The following is a 14,551-nucleotide window of genomic DNA, read 5'->3' as shown; positions in this document are numbered from 1 at the left end:
AAACCACATGCTGGCACTTCCTAAAGCACTGCCAGAAACACTGCTGGCTGTACCTGAGCCTACGCTGGTTTGTTGTCAGACCATTATTCCTTGTTCTGCCATCCATCACTACTGAGAACAACCTCTCTCCATCTTCTTTGGAACCCCCATTCAGGAAGTTGAAGGCTGCTCTCAAATTGCCCCTCACTCTCCTCTTCTGTAGACGAAAGAAGCCCAAATCGCAGGTCATTAATAAAGATCTTGAACAAAACTAGCTCCAGAACCAACCCTTGAGGCACTCCTCTTGATACAGATGGCCAACCAGACATCAAGATATTGATCTGTACGTATTGAGCCCGACAATCTAGCCAGCTTTCTATATCCACTGAGACAGATCCATGACTGCCGCACAGTGATGTTCGCAAGACACACTGGGGCTTAGGTGAACCGCTTTCTCTTACCTGATTAAAAAAAAAAATGGCCCAAAGCTAATTGCAGGGTAATCAGGCAATTAAGGCCTGTGGTGCCAATTTAAAAGAGATCCCCCAGGCTAGGGAGGGAGGAGGCAGAGTGCGAAGGGCTGGAAGAAGGAAGTGCTGTGTGCAGGAGCTGTGTGGGGGTGCGTGGGGGATGACGAGCAGGTACCAAAGGGAAAGTGCTGGGAGGGACAATGTGGGGAAGTGGCTCAGGGAAAAGCTGTCCGGTCGAGGATGGCAGTAACCCTGCCTGTTGCTGCTGCCATAGGGTCCCTGGGCCAGAACCCGGAGTAATGGGCAGTTCCCCCCAACCTCTCTGCGAGATCTCAACCTCTGCCAGAAAGGCGATCAGGACTCCAGAGGGGATTTTACCCCAAACGTATGAACTCATCTGTGATGAGCACGGCTCAGCCGGCTGTGGCTAGTAAAGAGAACGAGGCCCCAGCGAGTCTCTGAGACTTATTCTATCTGCCAGGAGCATGAGCCCCATGGGAAAAGCCAGAGCTTTGCTACACCACCTTACAGTTCCTTTCTCCAGGTCGTGCTTCTTTACCCAGCTGGCAAGAATACTGTGGGAGACCATATCAAAACCTTTGCTAAAATCAAAGCGCCTCCTGTCTACTGCGTTCCCCACACCCACAGAGCCTGTCACCTTGTCATGGAAGGCAATCAGGTTGGTCAGTCATGACTTGCCCTTGATGACTCCATGTTGACTCTTCCTGATCACTTTCCTCTCTTCCAAGGGCTTCGAATTGGATTCCTTGAGGATCCCCTCCATGATATTTCCAGGGACTGAGATGATGCTGACTGGTGTGTAGGTCTCCGAATTCTCATTCTCCCTTTTTTTAAGGATGGGCTCTGTATTTGCCTTTTTCCAATCATCCAGGACCTCCCCCAATTGCCACAAGTTTTCAAAGATAATGGTGAATGGCTCTGCAATGACATCAGCCAACTCCCTCAGCACCGTCGGATGCATTAGATCCAGACTTTTCTAAATAGTTCTTAACCTGTTCTTTCTCCACTGAGGGCTGCCACCTCCTTCCCAAAATAGACAGATGCAAAAAAAGCATTGAGTACTTCATCTTTTCCCACGTCATCTGTCACTAGGTTACAGCCCTTATCCAGTAAGGGACCCACGACATCCCTGATCACCCTCTTATTGCTAACATGCCTGTAGAAACCTTCTTTGTTCCTCTTCACATCCCTTGCTAGCAGCAATTCCAATTGTGCTTATGGCATCATCAGCCAAGTACCCATTTAAGAACGAGCTCTACAAACACAGATAAATGTGTTTAATTAAGAAACTGAATAGTTTCCCTTTTTCTCCTTTTGTGTCCTTCCCACAACTTGACAGCCACTGGAATAGCCTTGCCTTTTCTTGACCTGTACAATGATTCCTCCATCTGTATCCAGCACCAAAGTATAGTAAGAGTTCCTATTTAATTAGATGAATGCTAGCTCAGAATGAAAGTGAAAGCTCTTGGAGTGATTATGGGAAATCCAGCGTTTTCTTTTCATATACTGAGCTTCAAGGATCAAGAATTCATTCCACTCACTTGCCAGTCTTTGAAAACTACCCATGGACCATATCCCCTGCTGAACAAACAGTAGGGAAAGCTTATAGCTTACAGGTTAAGTCCTGCAAGATACCCAGCAGCTGGAAGTGACTTTTCTAGGGAAGGACGCAGTCAGAGACCAAAGACGTATTTTGGGTGCTTGTCAACTTTCAGGTACTGTACTAGGCTGTTCTTTTTCACATTCTGAATTAGTGACAGGCAGCTTGCTTTTTCCATTACAAAACTTGTTGGTTTCCAGTTTAAACATTAGATAGGAATTTGCATTGAAAATACAAGGCATTGTAACAGTTCAGGCTGTTAGAACATATGCTGTATAACGAAGCTGCTTGTTACTTGTGCTCTATGCATGTTGGCTAGGATGTGCAAACAATCCTACATGATTTAAACAGTTCTCAGCAATCTTGAATACTTTCCAAATGTTTTAATCCCACAGAGATTGTTTTTGCCTGCTACTATATGAGACTAAGTCTATGTATTTATTGTAAAATATATTATGTTGTTTTGTACCTTGTGTTAGCTGATTCCACAGTACTTTTACCTCTCTTAGGGTATGTCTACACTACCCCGCTAGTTCGAACTAGCGGGGTAATGTATGCATACCGCACTTGCTAATGAAGCCCGGGATTTGAATTTCCCGGGCTTCATTAGCATAAGCGGGGAGCCGCCATTTTTAAATCCCCGCTGCTTCGAACCCCGTGTAGCGCGGCTACACGGGGCTCGAACTAGGTAGTTCGGACTAGGGTCCTATTCCGAACTACCGGTACTCCTCGTGAAACGAGGTGTACCGGTAGTTCGGAATAGGCACCCTAGTCCGAACTACCTAGTTCGAGCCCCGTGTAGCCGCGCTACACGGGGTTCGAAGCAGCGGGGATTTAAAAATGGCGGCTCCCCGCTTATGCTAATGAAGCCCGGGAAATTCAAATCCCGGGCTTCATTAGGAAGTGCGGTATGCATACATTACCCTCCTAGTTCGAACTAGGAGGGTAGTGTAGACATACCCTTAGTTAGTTGAGGTTAAACACCTCTGACCTGTGATTTACCTCAACTAACTAGAGGGAGGTAACAATTACAGTCTGTAGTAGGAGCTTACATTACATTGTTCTGCAGCGAAGATGCAACCTATGAGATGTGTGTGCTGTTTTTTTGCACTTGAGTGAGCTTAGGAAAATTTTTGCCTGATTTTCCAATTCTCCCTCTTTTATTCCTGTGCAAAGAGCGTAAAATATGTTACCCTATCAGCATGAACCTGTCTCAAAGACCCTTTACACAGGCCATATTTTGAACCACACAAGGGGCAAAGCAGTGGGCAGTCAGGTTGTGAAAGGCGGGTGCTATTTGGTACTATTTGTTAAATCCTGTTAGTATTTGGGGTGGTGTAACGTCTATTTTCCCAAAGTGAGTATTTTGTAGATATTTTCCAACTGAATGGTTTTATATAACTGTCAGAACTTTACTGCTAAAATGCTTGCAACTCCATTTTAATAAGCAGCAGGCACTGAAAGTTACATTAATAAAGTTACTGCTAACCTCCAAGGAGATCTGGTGTGACTACAGCAGGGCTGGAAGCAAACCAATTACAACCTAGTTTTGACTTGAACTTTCCTTACAGCTTCATCTCTGTTTGGTTAAAAGCACCCCAAAACTGTGAGCAGTTAACAGTTTCCATGTGGTTTGAGAAAATATACTTTAAAATATTCTGGTGATTTTGCATGTTTTTCCACAGAGTTTAAAATGAGTTCTCCACATAATCCCAGCTCCAGTCCACACTGAATTGCAGCTATTATGGTTTTGTTTATCTCAGAGCCAGGCTGTTACTGTGGGCGCATGCCTGTAGATGGTAAAGTGTTTCTTTTCAGGCTGTACTATTTACTTGGTAATGTGATTGACAGTGAAAACCGGGGGAGCTAAGTAATGTGTCCTAGTTCAGCTGTAACTCAGCAGGAATGATCTGTAAAGTGAAAACGAATCCAGCTAGGATTGCAAGAATGAACAGAGTAGCAATTCAAAGAAGGCTTTTCTGAGGCTGGCTTTTCGTTGGCTTGATGTCGTTGTTGTCTTCAATAGCTTACATTTTGTTCACTGTTTTCTATTTATTTGTATACTAATTATTGACTGAGTCCTCCAGCTAACACGGAGCAGACAAAATATGGCCTATGGCCTGGATCCAGATTTCCAAACAGCTGGATCCATTCCACGGATATAGCAGGAGCCTCAGTCAGACCCCTGCCTGCCCTGCCCTCACACGGTGCTCAGAGCAGCCAGCTTCAGTGGCCATGTGTGTCTCTGAAGGCTGTGAGCCTGGAAGAGTGGGGAAGAGGCACTGCCCTACTCCCATCACAATCACACAGCTCCCATTGGCTGGTTTCTAACCAATGGGAGCTGACTGTGTTTGCAGGACAAGCAGTATGCAAAGTACCCTTCCCCCACCCCCAGCACAATCTTGCATCTCCCATTGACCAGTTTCCAGCCAGGAAACCTACCTGCTGAGGAAACTGTTGGGTTGCTGGCTGGGAGCTGACCAGGTAAGGACCTTCTGGCCAAAGCCTGCCTCTAGTACCCCAGACCCTCCCTCCTACTTCATTCCTGCCCCACATAACCCAAACCTTTTGCACACTTGCTCCCGGATCTTTCAATCGGTACTCCCTTTATCTACAGTGTTAGACCCCGTGCACTTAGGTCAACACAGGAGATCCCTGAGATGCCCCGGAAACAACAGATGCAGGCAAGGTTTGAAATCAATCGAGCAGGTGTATTGTCAAATGCGAAGCTCTACCAGTTGGTAACAGAGATCGGTACAATGTTACACCATTGGGCACTATGGCCCGCGTTGACAAGGTACCAACACAGGGCAGGCCTATTGCCATATATCAGATATTACCAGCAGTTAGTCAAAGTTAAGCTACTGTGCATTCTGTAAGTTTAGGCAATGACACCTGCCGTTCAGGCGCCTAGTGCACCACCACCCCCCAAGGTCGGCCGGAGAGCACCCTCTGCGGTGTCCTTTTATAGCCAGGTACAAACAACTTACATCATTGCTTTACGTACCAGGTTACCACCCTCTGTTGCCTAGTTACCACTCCTCACCTTATGGAAGGGGGGCTTACTTACTATTCTTCATGCTGTCAATCTCGACCCGGTCCTGAACCTAGGTCGGTATGTGCATTAGTTTTTAGGGAGTTTTTGTACCAAGACGTTTCTTATTAAGATGTTCCATTACTCCCCTTTGGCTTACAGTCTGTACCCAGTGCCTCCCTGAGTCCTTCCATGCTCGACCTAACTTACACAATCACACAGTTATCAATAGGGTTCTTTCTTGGCTCCTGTGTTACTGAACCAAAGTCTTGCTCACTAGATTGCAGGCCTGCTGCTATTTCCATGTTGCAGGCCTTAGGCCTACTGACTCCATGTTACTGACCCTCAGCTTACTACACCCCTCACCACTTACCAAATTCAACTATCCAGATATATGTTGGGAAAATAACACAGCGGGGCACAGACTATCCAATAAGTTCTTGGACTGCATTGTTCTTGGAGACAACTTTTTATTTCAGAAGGTTGAAAAAGCTACTGGGGGGAAGCTGTTCTAGATTTGATCCTAACAAATAGGGAGGAACTGGTTGAGAATTTGAAAGTGGAAGGCAGCTTGGGTGAAAGTGATAATGAAATCACAGAGTTCACAATTCTAACGAAGGGTAGAAGGGAGAACAGCAAAATAGAGACAATGGATTTCGGAAATACGGATTTTGGTAAGATCAGAGAGCTAATAGGTAAGGTCCCATGGGAATCAAGACTGAGGGGAAAAACAACTGAGAAGAGTTGGCATTTTTTCAAAGGGACATTGTTAAGGGCCCAAAAGCAAGCTGTTCCGCTACGTCGGAAAGATAGAAAATATGGCAAAAGACCGCCTTGGCTTAACCACGAGATCTTGCATGATCTAAAAATAAAAAAGGAGTCATATAAAAAATGGAAAGTAGGACAAATTACAAAGGATGAATATAGGTAAACAACATGGAAATGCAGGGGAAAGATTAGAAAGGCAAAGGCATAAAATGAGCTCAAACTAGCTTTGGGAATAAAGGGAAACAAGAAGACTTTTTAAAAGCAAGAGGAAGATGAAGGGAGGAGTTGTGACTGCTCTGGAGGATAGGATCATAATTCAAAATTATCTGGACAAATTGGAGAAATGGTCTGAGGTAAGCAGGATGAAGTTTAATAAAGACAAATGTAAAGTGCTCTACTTAGGAAGGAACAATCAGTTTCACACGTACAGAATGGGAAGCGACTATCTAGGAAGGAGTACGGAAGAAAGAGATCTAGGGATTATAGTGGACCACAAGTTGAATATGAGTCAGCAGTGTGATGCTGTTGCAAAAAAAGCAAACAAGATTCTGGGATGCATTAACAGGTGTGTTGTGAGCAAGACACGAGAAGTCATTCTTCCTCTCTACTTTGCGCTGGTTAGGCCTCAGTTGGAGTATTGTATCTTGAAATTTCTTGCATTTCAAGAAAGATGTGGAGAAATTGGAGAGGGTCCAGAGAAGAGTAACAAGAATGATTAAAGGTCTAGAGAACATGACCTATGAAGGAAGGCTGAAAGAATTGGGTTTGTTTAGTTTAGAAAAGAGAAGACTGAGGGGGGACATGATAGCCATTTTCAGGTATCTAAAAGGGTGTCATGAGGAGGAGGGAGAAAACTTGTTCATCTTGGCCTCTGAGGATAGAACAAGAAGCAATGGGCTTAAACCGCAGCAAGGGAGGTTTAGGTTGGACATTAGGAAAAAGTTCCTAACTGTCAGGGTGGTCAAACACTGGAATAAATTGCCGAGGGAGGTTGTGGAATCTCTATCTCTGGAGATATTTAAGAGTAGGTTAGATAAATGTCTATCAGGGATGGTCTAAACAGTATTTGGTCCTGCCAAGAGGGTAGGGGACTGGATTTGATGACCTTTCGAGGTACCTTCCAGTCCTAGTATTCTGTGATTCTCTGATTCTATGAAATTCTTGTAGTGGACCCCATCAGAAATTGTTGCCCATCCCTGGGCTAGTAGGTACTTAGGCTGGAGTTTATGGACCTGAATTCTTCAGCAAGTCTGATTCTGCCACTTTCTGAAGGGGTTCTGAGATTGGGAACAAATTACTTTTTAAAAGGCTGATAGCAGCCTTCATATTTAACTGGTGTTCTACTAGGTTCTCTTTCAACCCCCAGGAAAGCAGAGCTCTCCAGATTCCATCACTTTTCCATTTGTTGTAGCTGAGACCAGAAGAACATGGGATGAGTACTTGGTGTGCATGTACAATTAGGTTTGGGAAATGCAGGTGCATTAACCTTATGTAGAGGGAGCTGGCTATTACTTTCTAACACACCATCTCCTCTTGCTCAGAAGAACGACCATAGTAGGTCAGACCAATGGTCCATCTAGCCTAGTATCCTGTCTTCAGACAGCGGTCAATGCCAGGTTCTTCAGAGGGAATGAACAAAACATGTAGTCAACAAGTAATCCATCCCCTGTCACCCATTCTTAGGTTCTGGCAAAAAGAGGGTACAGACACCATCCCTGCCCATCCTGGCTAATAGCCATTGATAGACCTATCTTTCATGAACTTTTCTGTTGTTTGTTTTTTTTTAAATTCTGTTAGTGCCTTGTCCTTCACAATGTCCTCTGGCAGAGTTTCACAAGTTGACTCTGTGTTGTGCGAAGAATACTTTGTTTTGTTTTTTAAACCTGCTGCCTATTGATTTCATTGAATGACCTCTAGTTCTTATGTTAAAGGAGTAACTAACTTCCTTATTTACTTTTTCTGCACTAGTTTGATTTCATAGAATTCAGTTCTCCCTTAGACATCTCTTTTCCAACCTTAAAAGCCCTAATTTTATTAATCACTCCTCAGACAGAAGCTGTTCCATACCCTAATCATTTTGGTTCCCTTTTCTGAACCTTCTCCAATCCTATTAGTTCTTTTCATGCAACCAGATTTGCATGCAGTAACCGAGATGTGAGCATAACCTGGATTTGTAAAGAGGCAATTTGATATTTTCTGTCTGATTACCTCTCCCTTTTGTAGTGATTCCCAACATACGATTAGCTTGTTTGACTTCTGCTTCTTGTTGATTGAACGTCTTGTTCTTCATGCCCCTTTGCACAGATGGACATCAGGGAGTTACTTCAGTGATTAATTTAGTCCTCTTCTTGCCACTCACAATACTGTACTTAGAACTGGTTCTTCTTCCCTTGTTTGTTCAGGCTCCACAATTTAAGATGGGAGGAGGAAGTGTGGTGTAGTCATCAGAGCAGCAATGTAAGATTTGGGACTCCTGAGCTGAAATCCTGGTTCCACTGATGCCAGTGGGAATTTTGCTGTTAACTTCAATAGGGACCAGTATTTCACCTCTGCTTTGTATTTTTGCCGTTGCCACAGAGTCACCTTGAGATCCTGAGCAATACCCATGGCTGCCTTGTACTTCAGTTTATCAGTCTGTAATCAGGGTATTTCATACCCTAGCTCACAACTGGATGTGAGATTTATACGTATAATATTTGGCAAGTCCTTTGGCATCCTTAGTTTTATTATCACTGAGTTAACCCCTGCTTTCCTAAGTGTTCACTCAAGAGAAATCCCCCAGGGTACACTGGGTTCTTTGCTAGTGTAAGGACCTTTTATTGACATTGTATCAATAACCTGTTTTAGTATCTTCTCAGTATTAAAATACTGATCTCTAGATTATTCCCATTGATAGCTACACTGACACAGAGCTGGTCCACTTAATTCTGTCTAAATAAACATAGAGCGTGCGTATACCAAATAAAATGCAAGAAACAAAGCCAAATCAGATGAAAATGAGAGACACAAAAAGGATGCAACTGATCAAAATTCATGAATTCATAACCCTTTCCTGTCTGAGCTCTGAGCTTTCCAATTAGCGCCAGAGCATCTCATTCATGATCTCCCAAATTCCCTTCCTCCTTTGGTTAATTCTGCCCTTTCCCACCCATCATTTCTGATATTTCCTCTAATACTTCTGCAAAAGGCAAGTCACAAGGGGCCAAACTCACCACATTAATTTCAGCAGAGCTACTCCTGTCTTGAATTTAGCACAGGGACTAAGTAATCTCACCAGAAAATACCTTGTCAGAAAAAACCTGCCCATTTGGCAACATGATAGAAAGGAATTTGAAAGTGATCCCAGTGAGCCATGCAGGAAAGACTGCACAAGGTATAGACCTATCCAGAATTAAAAATAGGAGCAAGAAGTAGCCAAAGGTAAGAACTAGGCAGATCCAAGGCACAGTGCTGAGGAGTAGCAGACAAAGCTCCGCCAAATGAGGGTAGTTACACAGTGACAGAATGAAAACAAAGATAAAGATTACGTAAGAACTGAAGACAAACAACAATAGGCTTGTACATAGGTCACTGAGGAAGACAACTAATCTCAAGGGTCAGAATCTTACCAAATCCTTAGTACATAAAGAACTGCTTGTGTGTGAGTATTTCTGTGGAAGCCAGTAGGTGAAGTTACAATTCCTATGCGTTTGCAGGGGCCCTAGGCTCCCACCTCTTTTCTCCTCTCTTCTAGCCCTAGGGGTCTGACCAATTATTAGTTGATCTTTTCACTGTAAGTCTCCCTATTCGGGGGGTTCTATCAGAGCGGTCATAATGTTCTTGTAACAAAACTTGACATAGAGGTTCAGCATTTTTTTTTCTTTCTTTTAAATCTGGCACATATTCCACTTGGACACCTTTGAACAGCTCATAAATGATGCCTTTTCTTTAGGCCAAACTAAGGGGCCCCTCCATTCATGCAGGCTAATCATTCCAGCAAACCTGTGGATAACAAAAAGACAGCAGGGCAGTGTAGACTTGAAACAAAATGGTGACTACACCCAAATGGTAAGATTTCACACACACAATTGTTGATTTCCTTTGTTTTAATGGCACTGTAAAGTGCGGTTTAAAAATCAGCCATCTTGATTTTTTAAAAATTTGACAGTGTAAACCCACATTTGACACAGTAGGTCTATAAATGTTTGTTTACATTCTTTTAAAATGGTATAAGGACATTTCTGTTCCCTGGCTGATGCTTATAAGGACTGTATGAGTAATTCTTTAAGTTCAATATAGTTAAGCGTTAGGGGAAATGATGAAATGTACTATGTACAAAATACACTGGAAACATATAGTTTTTTTATTTTTTATTTTCAGTGAAGTAAGATTTTTTTCCAAGTTAACAGCTTCCCTTTAAATAGTTAAATGTATTTATATACAGCATCCTGCATATACTCAAGCACTGTAAAACAGAAAAGAATTTACCTTCGGAGTTGCTTATAGCCTGCAATAGGAGGCCAGCACTCCAAAAACTGGCAAAGATTAGAAGTGTCACACAACATACATTTTGTGCGTTGTCACTTGTTAAGTGATGGTTGTGAGCCCTCTGGTGGTTTAAAGGAAAAGTACAGGAATTTCATCATTTAGCACTGGGGTGGGGAATCTAAGGCCTGGGGGCAAAATGCAGCCCCCAGCTTACCTGTGTCTGACCCCTGAGGCTCAGGGCTCCCCCACCCCACCATTGGGGAATCCATGCTGGCGCTTCAGACTTCCTCCACCCTAGCCTGTGACCAGCTTCCAGATGGACGGAGCCGGCACCCTTGGGATATAATACGGATTGGGAGGGGCAGGAAATGTAGGGAGGTTGAGGGGCTCCTGCAGTGGCACAGTGGATAAGGTACCTGCCTGTGGAGCAAGAGGTCAAGGGCCCAAGACCCTCCCCCCAGGGAGAGCCATCTCCAGCTTCCCAAGGTACAGAGCTCACATCCTGGTAACAAAGAAAGGGGGGGGGGTCAGAATGCAGGGAGGCTGGGGGCCTCCTCCAGTGGCATAGTGGCCAAGGTATCTGCTTCCTAAAAAATAGGTTAAGATCTGAGACCCTCCTCCCGCCCCCCCCCCCCGGGACAGCCAAGTCTCTGCTGTGCAAGGAGAATGTGAAGAGTGTCTTTCTCCTTCTCAGTGTGTGTGTGTGGGGGGGGGAATCAGCAAGAGTTTTTGGGTATTTTTTCTTCTCACTTGCATGTGGCCCCCAACTGATTTTTCTGTGAGTCAGCAGCCCCCAACCCCAAAAAGGTTCCCCACCCCTGATTTAGCATCACCAAATTCAGATGAGGAATAAATGTGTCTTGTCTTTCTTATTTTCTCAGAGCTGGATGGCTCTCAGAATAGCGATGGGGGTCCAGCAGCTTGGTGCCTGAATCAGTGGTTCAGATCCCAGCCGTGGGGGCAGTGCAGGGAAATTTAAGAGTCTGAAAATTCCTCAGTGGTTTAATACAGGAATTAAATCCAGACCAGATTCCTACTGGATAGATGTCCACAGAGCAGACACCTGCGCCATGACCCCATCCTTGCGTCCTCTCCAACACAGACACCAAAGTATACCTGGGCCAGGGAGACAGTTACACACTCATCCTTAGAAGGGGTTCATCCATAGCCAGTTGGAAGCTACACTCCTCTTGTTTTAGCAGGAAAGCATGCCGGTTAGGAAACACTTTCTGTTATAAAAGATTCTTCTCACTGTCTTTTGAGACACTCCCACACCTCCCGTTTGCAGCAGCAGGTCTTTGAACTGTGGGCAGGAGAAACTCTCCCAGGCTCGGAAGGGCCTTTCTTCCCCTCCCCAAACCTCCGTCAAATTCCACTTGGGTTTTGCTGAGGCCTAACCTAACTCATTTCCACACTCTGGTTTGCACTTCTTTGTGCCCAAGACCTGAAGCCAGAGTGGGCTGTGGGAAGGGTCACAAGGGCCAGGCTCCCACAGAGCTGACTCAGGAACAGAACCAAAATGGCCCCCCTGCCAAGGGCCAACTTTCTTCCTTGACAAGATTGAGCTGCCCGGTCACCACCCAAATGCAGGGGCGGATATAGGGCAGGGCGAGCGGGACGGCCGTCCCGGGCTCCACGCTTCAAGAAGCCCCGCGCATGTGCGGTGGCTCCATGGCACATGCGTGGTGGCAAAGGGGGGCCCCGCAAAATTGGGCTGCCCTGGGCCCCGCAAAATGGTCATCTGCCCCTGCCCAAATGCATTCGCTGCATTGTACTGTGGGTTCTCCGTTCGGCAAAAGGCCTGTGTCCGAGGGGCTGTTTTGTTACTGGCGAAAAGGAGATAAAACAACAAGAGACAGGGATGGGAATTCTAAATGTTGTGAATTCAGTTTATGCCCAGGAAACTGATGTAACCTCTTCTGCTCTGATAGTGTAACACCAAACGCTGAAAGTCTACGGCACCTTTCATCCCAGGCTCTCGGAACAGATATAAGGGACTCGATGGACTCCCTTCAGAAGACAGCTCTATGCCTCCTGTTCCTGTCCATTTCTTCGGGTGCTTCCGACAGCCGTAAGTCACCTCATTTTACGTGTTTGCCGCAATACTGTGTTTTTTATGCTGCAAGGAGAAAGCTGAACTGCTAAACATTAAAAGCAGCAACTCAATCAGCTGGAGCTAGAGCAGTAGCTCTCAACCCACAGCCCAATTGTGGCTCATGCAAGACCTTTAGGGCCATATGGGTAGTGGCGGACGAGAAATAGGTTTAGAACAACCACTGAGCTAGACTAGGGAGGAAACTGACGTAGGCTACGTAGAAAGAGCTGAAGCTAGAGTGGAAAGGAACCAGAAGCTTGGCAAAGAGGCACCACAGTACTGATTGTCTAAAGGGATTCTGCAAAGCACACCTCTCCTGCTCCACTCCTGCGCCAGAAGTATGCTTGGGAATAAGCCAGCAGGAGAGACTTAGAGCAGCCGTTATCAAATGGTCAGGTGACACATTGTCATTTCTCTCCCGTATGCTCTGCTGAGTGAGACACGGCTCAGACTGGCTGCTCACTGCTCCCACTGGCTCAGCTCCACTTTGGCTATATTGGTCGAACCCCTGTCTACAGAGCCACAAGGTTGCAGACTAAGGTTGAGACTAAGCTACCACCAGTGCTGTTCCATCCTCCGAAAATATTCTTTCAATGAAGTAGAGTTAAATGCTGGCCTTCCGTCATCAGTCAGTAATCTAGGGGCACATTCACCCCAGCTGTCATTCCAGCTGACATCAGTGGAATGACAGAAATTAGTTTAGCCCAATTTAAAAGTCTGTGTTTGGTTACACATATTTGCTTTTGTAGGGTTGCATGGGTGTCAGGTGGGACTGAATATGACCAAACTAGCCAATTAGCCTGTCATAAGATGGGATTTTCAGGTCTCTCCTCCACCTTAGTCTTCTCTGCTGAGCCTCACTTGCTCGCTCTCTCTCTCTCTCTCCTCCTATTGCCTCCCCCTCTCTCTCTCAGCTCTCCTCCGCCTCCTGCCTCTCTCTCCGTCTCTTCCTTTCTCTTCTCCTCCTCCTCCTGCCTCTCTCTCCCCTCCGACTCTCCCCGTCTCCCTTCCTCTTCCCCTTCCTCTCCTGCCATGGAGCTCAGGTGAGTGCTGCCTGCTCAGCCGGGCTGCCGAGAGGGAGGGGGGCGGGGCGGTGATGTACACAGCTAGGGGGCGGGACCGTGTACATCACCGCCCCCCCTTTTCCCTCCCGCCGCGGGGGAGCCCAAATGGCCCCTTGCGCTGCTGGCTTCCCCGGTGGCCCGGCTGAGGGGCGCAGCACTCAGCTGAGTGCCACAGCAGGAGGTTAAGGGGGGCGGTGACGTACACGGCCCCGCCCCCTGGCTGTGTATGTCACCGCCCCGCCCCCTTCCCCTCCCTCCATGGTGGCTCGTCTCAGTGTTGCGCGCTCAGCTGGGCTGCCACGGGGGAGGAGAGCTGGGGCAGTGACGTACACGGCCAGGGGGCGGGGCTGTCTACATCACCACCACCCCCCTTCCCCTCTCCTGCGGCAGCCCGGCTGAGGGGCGCAGCACTCAGTGCCACGGCGGGAGGGAGAAGGGGGGGCAGTGACGTATACGGCCCCGCCCCCTGGCCATGTACGTCAGAGCCCCGCCCCCCTTCCCCTCCTACCAGGGCTCAGCTGAGAGGTGCAGCACCAGTGCCGCTCAGCTGGGCCTCGGTGGGGCAGCAAGCAGCAGCAAGCGGCCGTTTGGGGTCCGCACTCCCCATGCATGGGGAACGTGGACCACAAACGACCACTTGCTGCCGCTTGCTGCCCTGCCGCGGCCCAGCTGAGTAGCGCAGCGCTCGGCTGAGCCACCACAGAGTGAGGGGTAGGGGTGCAGGGCGCTGATATACATGGTCAAGGGGCATGGATGTGTATGTCAGCGTTACAGACTCACAGACACTGGGCTACTATATATATGATGGTGTCTAACAGATACAGGTTTTCTCCACATAAATCTACTCTGTATGGGTATGTCTAGGCTTCCTAATCCGAACTATCTAGTCCGTGCCGCATGTAGCCGCGCGGCACGGGGTTCGCACTAGCCGGCTTTTAAAAATGGCGGCGCCGGCTTTATGCTAATGAAGCCCGGGAAATTCAAATCCCGGGCTTCATTAGCAAGTTCGGTATGCATACATTACCCCCCTAGTTCGAACTAGGGGGTTAGTGT

At 46.7% G+C, this 14,551-nt stretch overlaps 1 protein-coding gene across 4 annotated transcripts in view; it reads left to right on the top strand.

Annotated features, from left to right (window-relative positions):
- The first annotated feature begins 1,901 nt into the window (after positions 1-1,901).
- The window catches only part of LOC102444405 (uncharacterized), a 166,575-nt gene continuing 153,925 nt past the window's right edge, over positions 1,902-14,551 (top strand). Inside the window, exons 1-3 of one of the 4 annotated variants that reach the window (XM_089771967.1) lie at positions 4,312-4,554; positions 8,275-8,329; positions 12,271-12,410. In XM_089771967.1, the coding sequence (XP_089628093.1) occupies positions 12,341-12,410 (70 nt within the window). In that variant the 5' untranslated portion in view covers positions 4,312-4,554; positions 8,275-8,329; positions 12,271-12,340. Of the gene's footprint in view, positions 2,186-4,311; positions 4,555-8,274; positions 8,330-12,228; positions 12,411-14,551 lie in introns of those variants that run through there. The other 3 variants (XM_075903552.2, XM_089771968.1, XM_089771966.1) reach the window with 3 other exon arrangements.

This window comes from Pelodiscus sinensis, chromosome 20 (genome assembly GCF_052426305.1).
Source record: "Pelodiscus sinensis isolate ZL-2025 chromosome 20, ASM5242630v1, whole genome shotgun sequence".
NCBI lineage: Eukaryota > Metazoa > Chordata > Testudines > Trionychidae > Pelodiscus > Pelodiscus sinensis.
The sequence above is the reverse complement of the archived record's forward strand: the minus strand, read 5'-3'. Positions and strand labels throughout refer to the sequence as shown.